Raw genomic sequence first — 18,465 nt, forward strand, 5'->3', positions numbered from 1 at the left:
ATTAATTCTGGAGGGGCTGCAGTGACTAATTTCATGGGTAGCTTGAGGGACACCCCAGCTTGGGGGTGAATTGAAATTATGCGGCCTGCATTTACACAGACCTGTAGCCCAGTTGAGGCTGTACCCTTGTCTTGTAAGCTGCAAGAAGTAAATACCTAACATCCACAATCATTTGGGGAGAGGTCCAGATTTCCATTATCCTTTGTGTGCAGATATTTCTCTTGACTTCAATCCTGAATGGCCTTGCTCGAATTTTAAGTATGCGTCTCCTTGATCTATATTCCCCACCAGAGAGAAGAGTTCCTCTGTATTTACAGTTATCAAATCCCTTCATCATTTCAAACACATCAATTAAAATATGCCTCATGCATATAAAGTCAAGGGAATATAAGCCACATTTATGCAACTGGCCCTCAAATTTTTACCTTTTATGCCCTGTTGAATCAATGCTCCATTGTTATATGTCCTTCCTGAGCTGTAATGACCAAAACTGAACTGGGTACTCGAGATGGGTCTGACCTGTATTCAACTAAAGCACAATTTCCATCCCTTTATATCCCAGCCTCCTTGCGATAAAGGTCAACTTTCCCTTGGCTTTTTTGATGAAATATTCTAACGTGGGTTACTTTTTGTGATTTGTGTTCATGGACAAAATGCCTTCCACAATTCCTCATGTTTTACTATTAAGAAAATACTCCAGTTTGCCTTGTCTGAATGCAAAGTGGATGACCTCACACTTCTTTACATAGAACTCAATCTGCCACATAGTCTCAAACAATGTGCACATGTTGTACACATTTTTATTTAACACTATCATCTATGCAGTCGCGTCATCATTAAAATAATCATCTATCTTACCTTCACCCCAATGTATATAATTAGTAATACTGGTAATTTATCACTGTTCATGAATAGTAGTTCATAATCACAGTTGGCATGTCACACCTCAATTCAGTAAAGCACAAATGATGTAATTGCTAGTATGTTACCTAAAAACAGTAATTTTATTGGAAAAAGGAAGTTAATAGAACAATAATTTGATACATTTATACATGGACTCAAAAAACAATAATTGTCTGACATTTAAGAGCGAACCTTCATATTAACATCAGACTACCAACATTTTGTAATGTTTTAAACCCCAGCCTGAACAATTCAATGCATCATGTTTACAATAATTGAGACACCAAAACAGCTCCTCACCTGAATTTTTTCTGAACATATCTTAGCCTTGTTTTAAATTTGTCGTTTGGTAAGTGCTGCAATTTTACAGCCTGCTTTGCTCATGAAAATTACATAACACCTCCAAATTCCCCCCCATCCACTTGACTGGACTGACCATTCCTTCACTGTTTCTGTGTCAAGATTCTGGAAGTCACCACCTCACCCACCCCAATAGCATTGTGGGTACAATTACACAAAATGGACAACAGCAGTTCAAAAAGGCAACTCACTACCATCGGCTCAAGGACAATGATGGATGATCAATAAATGGTAGCTTTATCAGTGAAGTTCACATTCCAAAATTGAAAAGACAAATTGGTCATAATTATTTTGCTGTACAGAGAAATAACAGCACATGACCAGGTAGTTATAATCATATTTAATCACTCTATTCTTTTATCCCTTCAACTCTTTTCCTTCCTCTGCCGATCCAATACTGAATACTGGGCTGGATTCTCCAGGCTCCCAGCCACAGGTTTTTCTTGGCATCCCACCATTTACTGGGGCTAGATTCTCTCTCCCTGCCACCTGTCAATGGGATTTTCCATTGAAGCCACCCCAAGGTGCTGGGAAGCCCATGGGCTGGGCTGCACTGTCAGCGGGAAAAGAGAATCCCGCATCCCACCGCACCCTTTTTCTGGTGCGGTGCGCTCCCGTCAGCAGCCTGACCCTCCGTCCCAGCAGCCGGCTGATGGGGTTTCCCATTGTGGACACCCCCACGTCATCGGGAAATCCGCGCGTGTGAGTGTGCCGCTGGCGGAACGGAAGATCCCGCCATCGGGAGAATCAAGCTGCCAATGTCCAGAGAATTCCAGCCACGGTTAGAGATTTCCAGCCTCAACTAGTAATGCTGGCGGTGAATTCTAGAGGCTCACCACTCTGTGTAAAGAAGCTTCTTCATCATGCCAAGTTACATAAAGTCCACTATTTCCACTTTCTTCTTCTGTGGTAATGTGCTCAACAAAGATTTTGCAGATCTGCAAGCTGACCGAATCCCAACAGCATCACTTCTGACCTGACCCGTCTTCTAATAATAACTCCAATGCTCATTTGTTTGAACTTGCAGCAAATGTTTGCCAATGCTAATGGAAGAGATTTGGTGTACATGAAGAATGTAGGAAATATATTGTTGATGAAATGTAAAAAAACTTGTTTCAACTAGAAAAAGCTGATACTTCGAACTTTGCATGCCAAATTATGTCAAGCCTGCCATACTAAAAATGTTGTTATAGAACATAGAACGATACAGCGCAGTACAGGCTCTTCGGCCCACGATGTTGCATCGACATGGGAAGTCATAAAACGAAAGCCATCTAATCTACACTATGCCATTAGCATCCATATGCTTATCCAATAAAGTTTTAAATGCCCTCAATGTTGGCAAGTTCACTACTGTTGCAGGTAGGGCATTCCACGGCCTCACCACTCTTTGCGTAAAGAACCTACCTCTGACCTCTGTCCTATATCTATTACCCCTCAGTTTAAGGCTATGTCCCCTCATGCTAGCCATTTCCATCCACGGGAGAAGGCTCTCACTGTCCACCCTATCTAACCCCCTGATCATTTTGTATGCCTCTATTAAGTCTCCTCTTAACCTTCTTCTCTCTAACGAAAACAACCTCAAGTCCATCAGCCTTTCCTCATAAGATTTTCCCTCTATACCAGGCAACATCCTGGTAAATCTCCTCTGCACCCGCTCCAAAGCTTCCACGTCCTTCCTATAATGAGGTGACCAGAACTGTACGCAATACTCCAAATGCGGCCGTACCAGAGTTTTGTACAGCTGCAACATGACCTCATGACTCCGGAACTCAATCCCTCTACCAATAAAGGCCAACACTCCATAGGCCTTCTTCACAACCCTATCAACCTGGGTGGCAACTTTCAAGGATCTATGAACATGGACACTGAGATCCCTCTGCTCATCCACACTTCCAAGAACTTTACCATTAGCCAAATATTCCGCATTCCTGTTATTCCTTCCAAAGTGAATCACCTCACACTTCTCTACATTAAACTCCATTTGCCATCTCTCAGCCCAGCTCTGCAGCTTATCTATGTCCCTCTGTAACCTGCAACATCCTTCCGCACTGTCGACAACACCACCGACTTTAGTGTCGTCTGCAAATTTACTCACCCACCCTTCTGCGCCCTCCTCTAGGTCATTTATAAAAATGACAAACAGCAACGGCCCCAGAACAGATCCTTGTGGTACGCCACTTGTAACTGAACTCCATTCTGAACATCTCCCATCAACCACCACCCTCTGTCTTCTTTCAGCTAGCCAATTTCTGATCCACATCTCTAAATCACCCTCAATCCCCAGCCTCCGTATTTTCTGCAATAGCCTACCGTGGGGAACCTTATCAAAAGCTTTACTGAAATCCATATACACCACATCAACTGCTCTACCCTCGTCTACCTGTTCAGTCACCTTCTCAAAGAAGGTATGCCACTACATGTCAGCCGTCGCGCTATTTGCAGTCAGTGTGAAAAAAGAAATGAGAGCAATGGCTCTTGTGTTTTCCTGCATTCTTGTCCCACCCTGAAGAAAGAAAAGAAAGTGCTCCTTCAGAGGAGCATAGAGTATTGGCGCACCACTTGACGTTTGAGCAGCAAATTGAAGGCCCTAATCAGTCTCGTAGCATCATTTCTTTCCAAAGCAACCTCCATGATAGTTGGTTTACAAAGTCATTACACGTCAGACCAACTAGTATCACAGCAAAATTTTTTTAAAGCTGTAAATACTCAGCCGTTCAGGTCGCATCTGTGGAGAGAGGGACAGAGTTATCATTAAGGGGCTGGTTTATCCCAGGGCTAAATCGCTGACTTTGAAAGCAGACCAAGACAGGCCAGCAGCACGGTTCAATTCCCGTACCAGCCTCCCCAAACAGGCGCCGGAATCTGGCGACTAGGGGCTTTTCACAGTAACTTCATTTGAAGCCTACTTGTGACAATAAGCGATTTTCATTTCATTCCATTTTTCATTTTCATTTCAAGTTGTTGAACTTTCCATCAGAACTGGAGAAAGTTAGAAATGTGACAGCTTTTAAACAATTGAAAGTTAGGGGCAGGGGGGCGGGGATGAAAGCACAGAAGGAGAGGTCTGGGTGCATGATAATAGAGATTAAATCCCAGGAGGGACAGTGTTGCAGGACAAAAAGATATGGGACAGGCAAAAAACCAAAAAGACGGGCATGGAGAAAAACCTGAATCACCACCGACAGCTTCCATTCAGAAAAACACGGGTTCTGAGTTTATGATCTGAAATTGTTCGAACTCCATGTTGGGTCCAAAGACTGTAAAATGTCAAATCAAAAAATGAGGTTGTGTCTACTTATATCTTGGAGATATTTGTGACTGTGGGTGGATTCAAAACATAAAAAAGGATGACATTTTAGTTTTAGCGTCATAAACAGGACTTTTAAAAATATGCAGTGAATATATATTAAATATTTATAAATAAAAATACTATAGTTTAGCTTCAAGTATAATCTATCGACATCAAAGCTTTGCTATTATTTATATTGAATCTAAAACTGTGGTATTAGGCATTTGCCGAAAGGTTGCCTTATAAATACATTCATATTTTCAATTTTCTTCAACTTTCTGCACAAATCCATTTTTCCCACTGAGAATCACGGTATCACCTGTGTGAATAGTTGAAAAAAAAAGTGTTTAGCAGAACAATATATTTCCTTCATTCATTCACATGCTGTGGCTGTCACCGGAAAGGTCAGCATTTATTGCCCATTCCAATCTGTGCTTCAGAAGGCAGTAGTGGTCCACCTTCTTGAACAGCTTGTCCGGCTATTTCGGAAGGCAGTTCTGAGACAATTAGATTTGTTGTGGGTCTGGAATCATCTATGTGCAGGATCGGACCAGCCAAGAGCCGCGGGGTGCCTCCTCTAAAGCACGCTCGTAAAGGTTGTATTCTCATTGGGCGGGATTTTCTGGCCGGTCCCGCCGATGGTCACCCGCCCTCCGCGGGTTCCCCCGGCGACGGGACAGGAAGATCCCACATCCGGCCAATGGCAGGCTTCCTCCACTGCAGCGAAACACACCGGTGGGGTGGCAGAACATCCCGCCCCGTGCATCAGTGCATTTATCATACTATGAGAGGTCGGCATTTCTTGAACTGAACATTTCAAAAGACAATTAAGAGTCAAGCCATTGCTGTGGGCCTGGACCAGGGCAGAACAACAGATTTCCTGAGTGAACCAGACAGGTCGTTATGACAACCCATGATAGTTTCATGGTCACCATTACTGAGGCTAGCTTTATATTCTCGATTTATTAACTGAATTGAAATTCCATCTCTGCTATGAACGCATGTACCCTGAACATCAACCTGGGCCTCTGGGTTGCAAGTCCAGTGACATTCTCATTATGCCATTATCACCTCCCTGGTTTAAGTGCGTTTGAACTTCAAATATTTTGAAAATGGTTATTTCCAGATTTCAAAATGAAACGTTTCATCGGTGCCAAAATCCTACTCTCCGAGTAAAATACTTACATTTATATAGCACCTTATTACAGCATCGAAACACTTCAAAATATTTAACCCGATAAATTTGATTGTTAACCACAGGGTTAATTTAGCCTCAGACATAGCATTTCCACCTCAGATTCAGAAGATGTGGATTCAAGCTCCATGCCCGAGGCTTCAGCACACAATTCATGCTGACACTCATATACAGAACTGCGATAACGGCAGTGTTTATTCAGACGATACATTAAACGGACAACTGACGGCCCTCTCAACTGAGCGTATAAGTTCCGTGGAATCACAGAATCGCTACAGTGCAGACGGAGGCCATTCAGCCCATCGGGTCTGCACCGACCCTTTGAAAGAGCACTCTACCTTGGCCCAGTCACCTGCCCTGTCCTCCGTAACCCCAGGATATGAAGGGACAAAATTATCCACCTAACTTGCATAACTTTGGACCGTGGGAGGAAACCGGAGCACCCGGAGGAAACCCACACAGACACGGGGAGAACATGCAAACTCCACACAGACAGTCACCCGAGGTCAGAATTGGACCAGGGTCCCTGGCGCTGTGAGGCAGCAGAGCTAACCACTGTGCCATCGTGCTGCTATTTGAAAGAGAGCTGGCGAGTTATTTTGGTGTTCCCTCCATATGTTGCCTACATACAAGCCAAGGTCACAAAATCAGACTATCTGGTCATCATCACACTGCTGTTTGTAATTCTGTTGTTGCGTTTCCCTACATTACAATAACGAATACACTTTAAAATGACTTGCATTGGCTGGTCAAGCACTTTGGGATATCCTGAGGTTGTAAAAGGTGCTATAGAAATGCAAGTTTTTTGCACTACACAATTTGCAAAATACAGACATGTTCCCTTGAGACTGAAGTTAAATCCGAAAGTCTTGTTAGTGTACAAGAAACTTTGTGGGGAGGGGTATTTCCTGTCCACGTTTTCAGCGAGCAGTAAAGTTGGTGGCGGGGGAGAATCCAGTGGGAGTCCCCAAACAGCTTTTCTGCCGTCAGGATTTCCCATTGAATGGACGGCACGGCGACGCAGTGGTTAGCACTGCTGCCTCACGGCGCCGAGGACCCGGGTACGATCTCGGCCCTGGGTCACTGTACGTGTGGAGTTTGCACATTCTCCCTGTGTCTGCGTGGGTTTCACCCCCACAACCCAAAATATGTGCAAAGTAGGTGGACTGACCACACTAACTTTCCCCTTAATTGGAAAACAAAATGGAATTGGGTATAAAAAAAACATTTAAAAATTAAAAAAATTAAATTACCGTTGAGATTGTTCCTGCTTCCCCAGCAATGATACAATGAGGTTCCCACCGTGAAAAGGAAAGAACCCAATGACCATACATTTAAATATCATTAGTGGGCTTCCCCACTGTATTATACCCCCATGTTAAGATCTCAGCTGACGTGGCAACAGTCCTGACAAACGACTGAATACAACCCCAAGAGTGGAAAGCGTCATGCCCACTGCCCTGACCATGGCCTGGCACTGCCCCCCGGTACTGTCAGGCAGTGTAGGGGAGCAGTGCTGGGGAATTTTCTTGAGTGAGATGTTGGAGGTTCCGTGGTGTTGGGGGTTCCATGTCTGGGAAGAGGCGGGCAGGGCGCTGGATGGGGGTGGGGTGGGGGCTCCATGTTGGGGATGGTGCGTGTCTGGGTGTCTGCAGGGGGGGGGGGGGGGGGGGTCACGGTAGCACACGTGGATAGCACTGTGGCTTCACAGCCAGGGCTCCAGGTTCGATTCCCCGCTAGGTCACTGTCTGTGGAGAGCCTGCACGTTCTCCCCGTGTCTGCGTGGGTTTCCTCCGGGTGCTCCGGTTTCCTCCCACAGTCCAAAGACGTGAAGGTTAGGTGGATTGGCCATGATAAATTGCCCTTAGTGACCAAAAACGTTAGGAGGGCTTATTGGGTTAGGAGGATAGGGTGGAAGTGAGGGTTTAAGTGGGTTGGTGCAGACTCGATGGGCCGAATGGCCTCCTTCTGCAATTATGTTCTATGTTCTAAATAGGGTTCTTGTTTTTGTATTTTGTTTTAATTGGGGTGCCCTTTAGAAAAGATCACCTGATCTATTATGGGCCGAATCCAGTGCCCGGCCCATCAGTGTGACGTTATGTGATCCACCTAACGGTTTGTTTTTGGCCAAGTTTTTAAAAAAAGGCAGGAAAAGCCGTCACTCCAGCCAACGGTTACACCCCACATTTCCCGCCCGAATTAACACTTAGCCAAAGAAATCTGAAAATGGTCTCTTACTGTGCATACCTGATTTGAATAGGCTTGTAGCACCTCTGCAACTCACAATACACGGTAACCCATATTCTCGTGCAACCACTGCACCTGTTGAGAACAGAAGGCAAATAAATAATTAGAGATGGAAATAACATTTAACATATCCTTCAGCTCCAAATCATCAACAGTAAGGTAACTGCATTGAAATGTGATCTTCCTGCCTCCCTGTCAGTTAGAAGTTCAGTACTTACTGTCAGATTGAATTCTAAAAAGTACTAAAAAGGAAAACAGCTTTGCCCTCACAATGCACTGTGATCTGAATCTGAAATAACCACTGTCTTCTAAACTAGTAGAATTTTAGCCTCCTACGAATCCAAGTAAACAGGGTCAACATCGAATGGTGCACAAGACAGGTTTTAATCTGCTCCCATAGAGAGTTTCTACCAGGAACAGGCCACTAGCATAGCACCAGAGGCTTACAGCTCGAGGGAAGCCACTCCGCATCAAGCACGGCTGACCAAAGGTCTGTCCCATTCTTACAGTCTGCCATTGGCATATTGGAAGGATTCTTGCAGGTTGATACTCAACCTGCTTGGCCACGTTACAAAAGCATCTTCCTTGGCCATCAAGTCACTGTGGAACGGTAGCACAGTGGGTAGCACTGTTGCTTCACAGCGCAAGGGTCCCAGGTTCGATTCCTGGCTTGGGTCACTGTCTGTGTGGAGTCTGCATGTTCTCCCCGGGTCTGAGTGGGTTTCCTCCGGGTGCTCCGGTTTCCTCCCACAAGTCCCAAAAGACGTGCTTGTTAGGTGAATTGGACATTCAGAATTCTCCCTCAGTGTACCCAAACAGGCTCCGGAGTGTGGCGACTAGAGGGTTTTCACAGTAACTTCATTGCAGTGTTAATGTAAGCCTACTTGCGGCACCAATAAAGATTTTTTTTAAAGTCTTGGGGTAGGACACAAACTGAAAGTTTCTGGCTCAGAGGCAGGGACTCTGCCACAAGACCTCGACAGTCTATGACACAGCACCATGTGGTCATAGGAGCTGTGCCACTAATATTTGGTATCCATGAGTTTGGAAAAGTTTTGGCCAATATAGCTCTATGGCACAGACTTCACCAGAAGTAATATTGTTGTTCTAATGAATTTCTCATCTCCAAACTCTATCCAATTAACGCAGTATCTTGCCTGTCTTCTACTGGATCAGAAAAGATTACAATTTTAATTGATTTTGAATCGATTTATTGCAAAGCTTTGATTTGTGTTACCGTGATAACCGATAACACTTGTTTTGCGCCATTGCCTGAATCCGAGAATAAACTATAGTTTTTTGGAATAATAATTGTATTTCATGCAAGAAACACGTCACAGCCCGAATGCTAAATTGCAGTGTAGTTTAACCTTAGGAGGCTCCCCACGTTTAGAGATGCAGAAGGCAGATGAAGCACATACTTACATCAATTTCCATAGCTTTCATTTCCTGGTACTGGTCACTGCCCTGAAGGCAAAGGCTACGTAGGTTGAGGTGTGCCATTGTGTATCAAGCATGGCTGACAGGAGGCTCTCCCACTCTTATTGCCCAACATAGCCACGTTGGAAGGACTTACAAGATGGCAATAAACCTGATTGGTCACGTCATGAACGCACCAACAATTAAGTCCTTCAACAGGAATTGAACCCAGAGCTTTTGGCTCAGAGCTAGGGACCCAATGTGTAACAAGATCCCAATTGCAGTGTAATGTCCATAGGAGAATTCAACTAAAAACTATGTAATTGTGGTGATATGCCAAAGGGCCATATCATAGTTCGATGATATGAGACCTCCAACCAGCAGGTAGCGGTACAGACACACAGTGCGGTCTCAAAACCAAGGTTGTGTGACCTGGGACCTCTATATAAAGAGTGGCGCATCCGGCCAGTGTGGGAACAAGATATTGAGGGTAATAAGACGTGCATGTAATTGGTCAGCACAAGGTGCAAGTTCCAGAGGCGTAGCAAGACTTCATGATAACGTGCTCTGTATCAGATTGTCATCTTACCACACGAGACACAATAAAAGGATCTTGGTTTGGACAGATCAAAGTGTTTGGTGAATTCATCATAAAGTACAAGGGACCAAACACAACACTAACCAGGGTCAGGATTCTCTGACCCACCACCGGGTCGGAGAATCGCTGGGGGTCGGCGTGAATCCCGCACCCGCCATCCTCAGAATTCTCCGGTCCCCCCAAAAATCGCCCCGGCGTGGATCGCGCCGCCTGCCTCGGAGAATGGCGGGGACCAGCGCGACGCAATGGGCCCCGGGGCCGCCCGAATTCTCCGGGCCGCAATGAGTCGAAGTCCCGCCCGTTTAACGAGGGTCCCGCCGGCGTAAATCAAGGTTGGTCCCTACCGGCGGGACCCAGCTTTGTGGGCGGCCTCCAGGGTCCTCGGGGGTGGGCGCGGGGTGATCTGGCCCCGGGGGGGGGGGTGCCCCTACGGTGGCCTGGCCCGCGCTCCGGGCCCACCGATCCACGGGCGGGCCTGTGCTGTGGGGGCACTCTATTCCTCCGCGTCAGCCTTGTACCGATTCGCAATGGCCGACGCGGAGATGAACGCCCACTGCGCATGCGTGGGGATGACGCCAGCAGACGCTGGTGCTCCCACGAATGCACCAAGCCCCTTCCCGCCAGCCGGCGTGGCGCAAACCACTCCAGCGCCGTCCTAGCCCTGAAGGTGTGGAGGATTCCGCACCTTTGGGGCGGCTCGACGCCGGAGTGATTCCCGCCAGGTTTTGCCCCGTTTTTTCCCGCCCCGACGATTTGCGTAGAATCCCGCTCCAGATTAGTAAAATGCGAACATACAAGAATCATGTAGCAACAATCGACAAACCAATTCAGCAGGTAACAGGGAAGTGTTGAACAGAATATTAAAAGAAGGCAATTAAATGGAATTAAAATTACAATTCAAAGGTTTCTTCAACAACATTCTTTCTGACATTAAAATGGGAAGTCTTCCTCATAAACATTATTATTTTGGGCTGTCATTGACAATAAAAAATAGACTATGGAATGCTTTCCATTATTGGGCAGGGTATTGAATACAAAAGCTGGGATATAATGGTGGAACAATATAAAATGCTGCTGAGGCCATGCCTGGGGGTTTGTGCACAGTTCTGGTCGCCACAGTACAGAAAGGACATAATCAGTGGGATTCTCTGACCCTCCGCAGGGATTCTCCGACCCTACCGGTTGCCGTATTCTCCGGCGCGTTTTTTGGGCGGGGCGGGTTCACGCCACGTCGGTCGGGGGCCGTTGGCAGTGACCCCCCCCCCGCAATTCTCCGGGCCCCGATGGGCCGAGCGGCCGTCTGTTTTTGGCAGTCCCGCCGGCGTGGGTTAGACATGGTCCCACACGGCGGGACCTGGCAGGTAAGTTGGCGGGGGCGGTCTTCGGGGGGGGCACGGGGGGTTCCGACCCCACGGTGGCCTGGCCCGCGATCGGGGCCCACCGATCTGCAGGAGGGCCTGTGACGTGGGGGCACTCCTTCCTTCCGCGCCGTCCCCTGTAGGGATCCGCCATGGCCGGTGCGGAGAAGAGAACCCCCCGCACATGCGCGGGATCACGCCGGCTCTTTGGCGCATGCACAAACCCGTGCAATCCCTTTGCCGCCGGCTGGCGGGGCGGCAACCCCTCCGGCGTCCACCTAGTCCCTGGAAGTGTGGAGAATTCCACACTTTCGTGGGCTGTTGACGCCGGAGTGGTTCGTGCCGGTTTTCCCGCCGGCGTGGGGACGTTTAGTCCCTGGAAAGGAGAATCCCGCCCAATTTCTCTAGAGAGAGTGCAGAGGAGATTTACAAGAATGTTTCCAGGGCTTGAAAATTGCACCAAGGAGGGGAGCTTGGATAGGCTAGAGTTGTTCTCCTTAGAACAGAGGAGGCTTAGGGGCTATCTAATTGAGGTGTACAAAATTATGAGGGACTTAGATAGGGTCGACAGGAAAGACTTGTTTCTCCTTGCTGAGGGGTCAATTATCAGGGGGCAGATTATTGTGATTGGTAGAAGGATTAGAGGGGACATGAGGCAAAAGGTTTTCACCCACAAGGTAGAGGCATCTGGAATTCACCGCCTAAGTTGGTGGTTTAGGCTGAAATGCTCAGTTTAGTTAAAAAGTAGCTGGATCTGCATCTGCAGCACTGTGCAAGTCTACAGACCAGGTCCTGGAAAGTGGGATTAAAATGAGCAGCGAGTTTCTTTCTCTCTCTTTTGGTCGGCACAGACACTGTAACCAGTTAAAATGGCTAACTCCCGATTTAAAATGGCGAACGGCAAAGGCTGATGGGAAAGTCAGCCAACAGGACACAAACGAGCAGCTGCAGGTTGAGTGTGTATTTACCTCTGGAAAGGCCAGACAAGATCGATACCAGCAACCATCAGCATAACAAAACACCAGCCATTTGCATATTAATGAGCAATCCCCAGGAATAATGAGCAACATTTAGACACACAAAGCCAAACCAGACTCTTTGGCGCCAGCAGAAGCCAACACATTTAAAATACAGATGGAGGGTGAGAAGGTAAAATCAAGCACTAGTGTTTTGTGCTTAAACAAAGGAGATTACAATGGGATGAGAGAAGAACGAGCTAAGGTAGACTGGGAGCAAAGACGTTATAGTGAAACAGTTGAGGAACAGTGGAAAACCTTCCAAGTGATTTTTCACAGTGCTCAGCAAAGGTTTATACCAACAAAAAGGAAGGACGGTAGAAAGAGGGAAAATCGACCGTGGATATCTCAGGAAATAAGGGAGAGTATCAAATTGAAGGAAAAAACATACAAAGTAGCTAAGATCAGTGGGAGACTAGAGGACTGGGAAATCTTTAGGGGGCAACAGAAAGCTACTAAAAAAGCTATAAAGAAGAGTAAGATAGATTATGAGAGTAAACTTGCTCAGAATATAAAAACAGATAGTAAAAGTTTCTACAAATACATAAAACAAAAAAGAGTGGCTAAGGTAAATATTGGTCCTTTAGAGGATGAGAAGGGAGATTTAACAATGGAGATGAGGAAATGGCTGAGGAACTGAACAGGTTTTTTGGGTCGGTCGTCACAGTGGAAGACACAAATAACATGCCAGTGACTGATGGAAATGAGGCTATGAAAGGTGAGGACCTTGAGAGGATTGTTATCACCAAGGAGGTAGTGATGGGCAAGCTAATGGGGCTAAAGGTAGACAAGTCTCCTGGACCTGATGGAATGCATCCCAGAGTGCTAAAAGAGATGGCTAGGGAAATTGCAAATGCACTAGTGAAAATTTACCAAAATTCACTAGACTCTGGGGTGGTCCCGGCAGATTGGAAATTAGCAAACGTGACACCACTGTTTAAAAAACGAGGTAGGCAGAAAGCGGGTAATTATAGGCCAGTGAGCTTAACTTCGGTAGTAGGGAAGATGCTGGAATCTATCATCAAGGAAGAAATAGTGAGGCATCTGGATGGAAATTGTCCCATTGGGCAGACGCAGCATGGGTTCATAAAGGGCAGGTCATGCCTAACTAATTTAGTGGAATTTTTTGAGGACATTAACAGTGCGGTAGATAACGGGGAGCCAATGGATGTGGTATATCTGGATTTCCAGAAAGCCTTTGACAAGGTGCCACACAAAAGGTTGTTGCATAAGATAAAGATGCATGGCATTAAGGGGAAAGTAGTAGCACGGATAGAGGATTGGTTAATTAATAGAAAGCAAAGAGTGGGGATTAATGGGTGTTTCTCTGGTTGGCAATCAATAGCTAGTGGTGTCCCTCAGGGATCAGTGTTGGGCCCACAACTGTTCATAATTTACATAGATGATTTGGAGTTGGGGACCAAGGGCAATGTGTCCAAGTTTGCAGACGACACTAAGATAAGTGGTAAAGCAAAAAGTGCAGAGGATACTGGAAGTCTACAGAGGGATTTGGATAGGCTAAGTGAATGGGCTAGGGTCTGGCAGATGGAATACAATGTTGACAAATGTGAGGTTATCCATTTTGGTAGGAATAACAGCAAAAGGGATTATTATTTAAATGATAAAATATTAAAACATGCTGCTGTGCAGAGAGACCTGGGTCTGCTAGTGCATGAGTCGCAAAAAGTTGGTTTACAGGTGCAACAGGTGATTAAGAAGGCAAATGGAATTTTGTCCTTCATTGCTAGAGGGATGGAGTTTAAGACTAGGGAGGTTCTGCTGCAATTGTATAAGGTGTTAGTGAGGCCACACCTGGAGTATTGTGATCAGTTTTGGTCTCCTTACTTGAGAAAGGATGTACTGGCACTGGAGGGTGTGCAGAGGAGATTCACTAGGTTAATCCCAGACCTGAAGCGGTTGGATTACGAGGAGAGGTTGAGTAGACTGGGACTGTACTCGTTGGAATTTAGAAGGATGAGGGGGGATCTTATAGAAACATATAAGATTATGAAGGGAATAGATAGGATAGATGCAGGCAGGTTGTTTCCACTGGCGGGTGAAAGCAGAACTAGGGGGCATAGCCTCAAAAGAAGGGGAAGTAGATTTAGGACTGAGTTTAGGAGAAACTTCTTCACCCAAAGGGTTGTGAATCTATGGAATTCCTTGCCCAGTGAAGCAGTAGAGGCTCCTTCATTAAATGGTTTAAGATAAAGATAGATAGTTTTTTGGAGAATAAAGGGATTAAGGGTTATGGTGTTCGGGCCGGAAAGTGGAGCTGAGTCCACAAAAGATCAGCCATGATCTCATTGAATGGTGGAGCAGGCTCGAGGGGCCAGATGGCCTACTCCTGCTCCTAGTTCTTATGTTCTTATGTTAAATGGGAGGTGAACAACCATCTCAGGACCGCCCATCGATCAGGGAACCGCTCCAGCATTGGAGAAAACCGAACCAAGTGATTGGGACAAAGTCCAATCACCTGGAACCAGGTAGAGGGTCCGCCCCGAAAGGCGGGAAGCCCCTGGGAACTATAAGAATCAAGCCCAAGTTCCAATCGGCCCTCTGCTTCTCTGCTTGACCGGGTCACTCAGCAACGCGAACCAACCCTTGACAGTGACCGGTCCAGCCACCGCTGATATCTAGTAAGTCTTACTTCAACGCTCGCTACGAGATAGGCGCTCCGAGCTACCAATCCGTACCAACTTCGAATCCCGCAGTCTCAGAACCCGAACGAAAGGCCATTCGTTTCCCTGACCTGGTGGGCCAGTTCCAAGTTAAGTATTGGCCTGTTAGTTGTAGAAGTAGCTTAGACGTAGAATTTATGCATGAGTAGTGATTACTGTGTACAATAAATGTGGTTTGATTTAAATTTTACTCAGCAGTGTATTGGATTATTGATCATTACTCGGACTTGAATCACTTGACGGTATCAGAAAGATACCTGGCGACTCAAGAGCAAAGGTGATAAAACAGAGCAATTAAACTAAGGCAAAAGTTAGCAACAACACGATGGGCTGAATGGTCTCTTCATGCACCATAGCTTTTCTACCATTCTAAAAAACATTTCTTTACACTTCATACCATGTGAAAGCAATCCTCCAATCTCGGTGACCAGTCCGCCTAGCAGAGGGAAGTATGGGCTCCAACCGATGTCTGTGCTTGTCACGATTAAAATGTCCCCCATCTGGATGCAGTCAGCCTCCATAATTGTTTTCACAACACGCGCTGTCCCCTTCACAATCCCCTGGCTCACGGTCATACCTGTAATAAAGGACATTTCAGACTTTCAAATCATCTGGTCTTCCCAATTTAGGCAGGAGCACCGAAAAGAAAACTTGCTCCTTCACTGACATTCATTCCTTAGGCCAGAAAGACCCAGAGAGAGATTCTCCTCACAACGAGAAGTCTGGTGAGACAGTCATCAGTCTACCCTGGCCCTGACCCCAGTCAAGGCCCAGGCGCAGTGGTATTAGCATAATAGAGATGGTTGCCTGCACTATTTAACTCTGCCAATCTACAGAATGGGATTGCTCTCTCTTTCTCACGTTAGTTGTCTTGGAGAGGATATAAAGTGTGCAGCACCCTTGATGCAGTTTCAAGGTTCAGCTGATGTCGATGTACCATTTGTCAATGTACTCTGTCGATTATTCTTTTTGTCCACTATGTACGTAACGTGTACGCTCCCTTTGCTGCAGAAAAATGCTTTTCACTGTACTTCGGTACATGTGACAATCAATCAATGCTGCCAGGAGGTTGTGTCAACGGTGACAACCTTGGCCGCTACAGACAATTCTGTTCTGGTAGAAATGGGCTGCAGACTTTCAACCAACAGTTGCCACCATAATTTCAACAATGGGGCGGGGGGGGGGTGCGGCGGCGGCATAATCGATGATCTGGATGCAAAGTGGTACTTTAAATAAAGCGGAGTAAAATCAGCAACCAAACTTCTGAATGATCCTCCGGAGTGAGGAAGAAATCGATGTGTATACAGAGTAACACCACCTCCCTGCAGCAGGGCACAAAGTGGCATCTTCAACGCGGAGCTACATTTCTGCAGCTTCTCTCACCATTTGGAGAATGGCGGTAATGATATGGGGTGGAAGTTGAAGGAAGCGGTTTGGAGGGGCCAGCTGAACCCCTTGGCCCTATTTATAAAGGGAGTGGGGGTTGGGGTTGGGCAGGCTTTTGGCAAAAGTTAGTCATTTTTTTCCAGAAGTTTCAGGGAGGTTGGGACATAGGTGTATAATGATATTTTTTAGTGGTGGTTTAGCGCAGTAGCTTTTACTGACCCATGTTTTATGGGCTAAGTCAGCCCCTATACAGGCGCTAATGCAGAGGGTGATCCACGCATGAACACATTATTAAATTTAAGATGTAAAGGAAGTCCTCTGAGGCTCCATTGGCTAGAGGCTCAAATCCAAGAATTCCACTTCGTTGACAGGGCGCCAAATCAAACCTTGGGAAGCTGTACAATGGGAAATGTGCCTTTGCCCCACTACAGATAATAAAGTGTGATATGTAATCACGTGCATGTGTGGATAACATCAAAACAATTACAGTGAATGTAACGAAAGTGATGAAAATTGAGGTCAAAATAAAAGAAACTGCCCGGCCAGAGAAAAGAAAATGTTGTTTTAGCTTATCAAAGTAACAAGCAAAAATATTATGGCCTGGTTTTGCAAATTATTGCTCCAGATTTGTGCAGTAGGAGTGCACATCAGACATGGGATTCTCCGATCCCTGAGCCCTGTGTTTCTCGGCAGCGCGCCATTCGCTGATGGCAGGATTCTCTCTTCCCGCCGCTGCCAGTGGGGAAAGAGAATCCCAATGGCCGGAGAACGCCGGTCCAGGTATCAGGAGCAACACCCAGTTGTGACCCCCTCAACTTTCGATCCACTGCCTGATAAATGATTGGTGTCAACTTTGGCGGCCAAAGTCTCAATATGCACTTAAGTCACGCAAAGCTCTGTGCCAAGAGTGCTAATATTTACAAACATATGAATTTGAAGCGGGAGCAGGCCATTCTGCCCCTCAAGCTTGCCCCACCATTGAATAGGATCATGGGTGGAACTTTCTGCACCCCCCCCCCCCCCCCCCCCCCTGGCTGGCGGCAGTATCTTCTGGTCCCACCCTTGTCAATGGGGTTTCCTGTCGAGTGCGCCCCTCGCAACCGTTGGTGCAACCGGAAGATCGCATTGGCATGAACGGCCAGGAAATGAGGCCCATGCCTTATTTTTAAACTGTATCCCCTATTTCTAGTCTCTTCCACATGGGGACACATCCTTTTAGCATCTGCCCTGTCCATTACCACCCACTCAGGATTTGTATTGCTCAAAAAGATCATCTCTCCATCTTCTAAACTCCAATGAACGCAGGCTCGGCCTGTCCAACCCTTCCTCGTAAGACAACCGCCCAGCCCAGGTATTAGTCAAGTCAACCTTTTCTTACTTTAAGTGCAAAATCCATATCAACACCGTCAAATTCACCTTCTTCCCTAAATCATGTTACATCCTAGTAATGCTTACCTTGCAGAGCTATCTGTCTTCCATTTGCCTCACTCTGACATTGGTCAATTGGCACAGGTTTTCCAATATACATTTCCTTAAACTGAAGGCCCATTTGCTTTCCCAGTAATCTCCTCCGACGCTGTGCTCTGCATTAATGAGATGATAATGCCTGTATTAGTTAACTGTCAACTAAGTGCACTTCTCGGGCAGCACGCTGGCGCAGTGGTTAGCACTGCTGCCTCACGGCGCTGAGGACCCGGGTTCGATCCTGACCCTGGGTCACTATTCATGTGGAGTTTGCACATTCGCCTTGTGTCTGCGTGGGTGTCACTACCATAACCCAAAAAGATGTGCAGGACAGGTGACCTGGCCATGCTAATTAGTAAAATTAATTGGTAAAATTAAACCTCAATTGGTAAAAGAAATGAATTGGGTTCTCTCAATTTATTTTTAAAAAAGGAAGAAAACCTTAGTGCAATTCTTGGATTTGAGCCTCTGGCCAATGGGGGATAATTTTCCAGCTGCGTTGCACCTGGCGCACCTCCCGCTGTTATCTGGGAGCCCCGAAATGGG

General features: G+C 46.4%; 1 protein-coding gene across 3 annotated transcripts in view; it reads right to left on the reverse strand.

Moving 5' to 3' along the window:
• Nucleotides 1–981: 981 nt before the first annotated feature.
• The window catches only part of LOC140430417 (rifampicin phosphotransferase-like), a 210,051-nt gene continuing 192,567 nt past the window's right edge, over nucleotides 982–18,465 (reverse strand). For 2 of the 3 annotated variants that reach the window (XM_072517887.1, XM_072517885.1), the window contains exons 33-36: nucleotides 17,911–18,038; nucleotides 15,467–15,646; nucleotides 7,998–8,072; nucleotides 982–4,874 (exon numbers count right to left, since the gene is read on the reverse strand). In XM_072517887.1, coding sequence (XP_072373988.1) covers nucleotides 4,816–4,874; nucleotides 7,998–8,072; nucleotides 15,467–15,646; nucleotides 17,911–18,038 — 442 coding nt within the window. In that variant the 3' untranslated portion in view covers nucleotides 982–4,815. Of the gene's footprint in view, nucleotides 4,875–7,997; nucleotides 8,073–15,466; nucleotides 15,647–17,910; nucleotides 18,039–18,465 lie in introns of those variants that run through there. The other variant, XR_011949419.1, reaches the window with a different exon arrangement.

This window comes from Scyliorhinus torazame, chromosome 10 (genome assembly GCF_047496885.1).
Source record: "Scyliorhinus torazame isolate Kashiwa2021f chromosome 10, sScyTor2.1, whole genome shotgun sequence".
NCBI classification, from domain to species: Eukaryota; Metazoa; Chordata; class Chondrichthyes; order Carcharhiniformes; family Scyliorhinidae; genus Scyliorhinus; species Scyliorhinus torazame.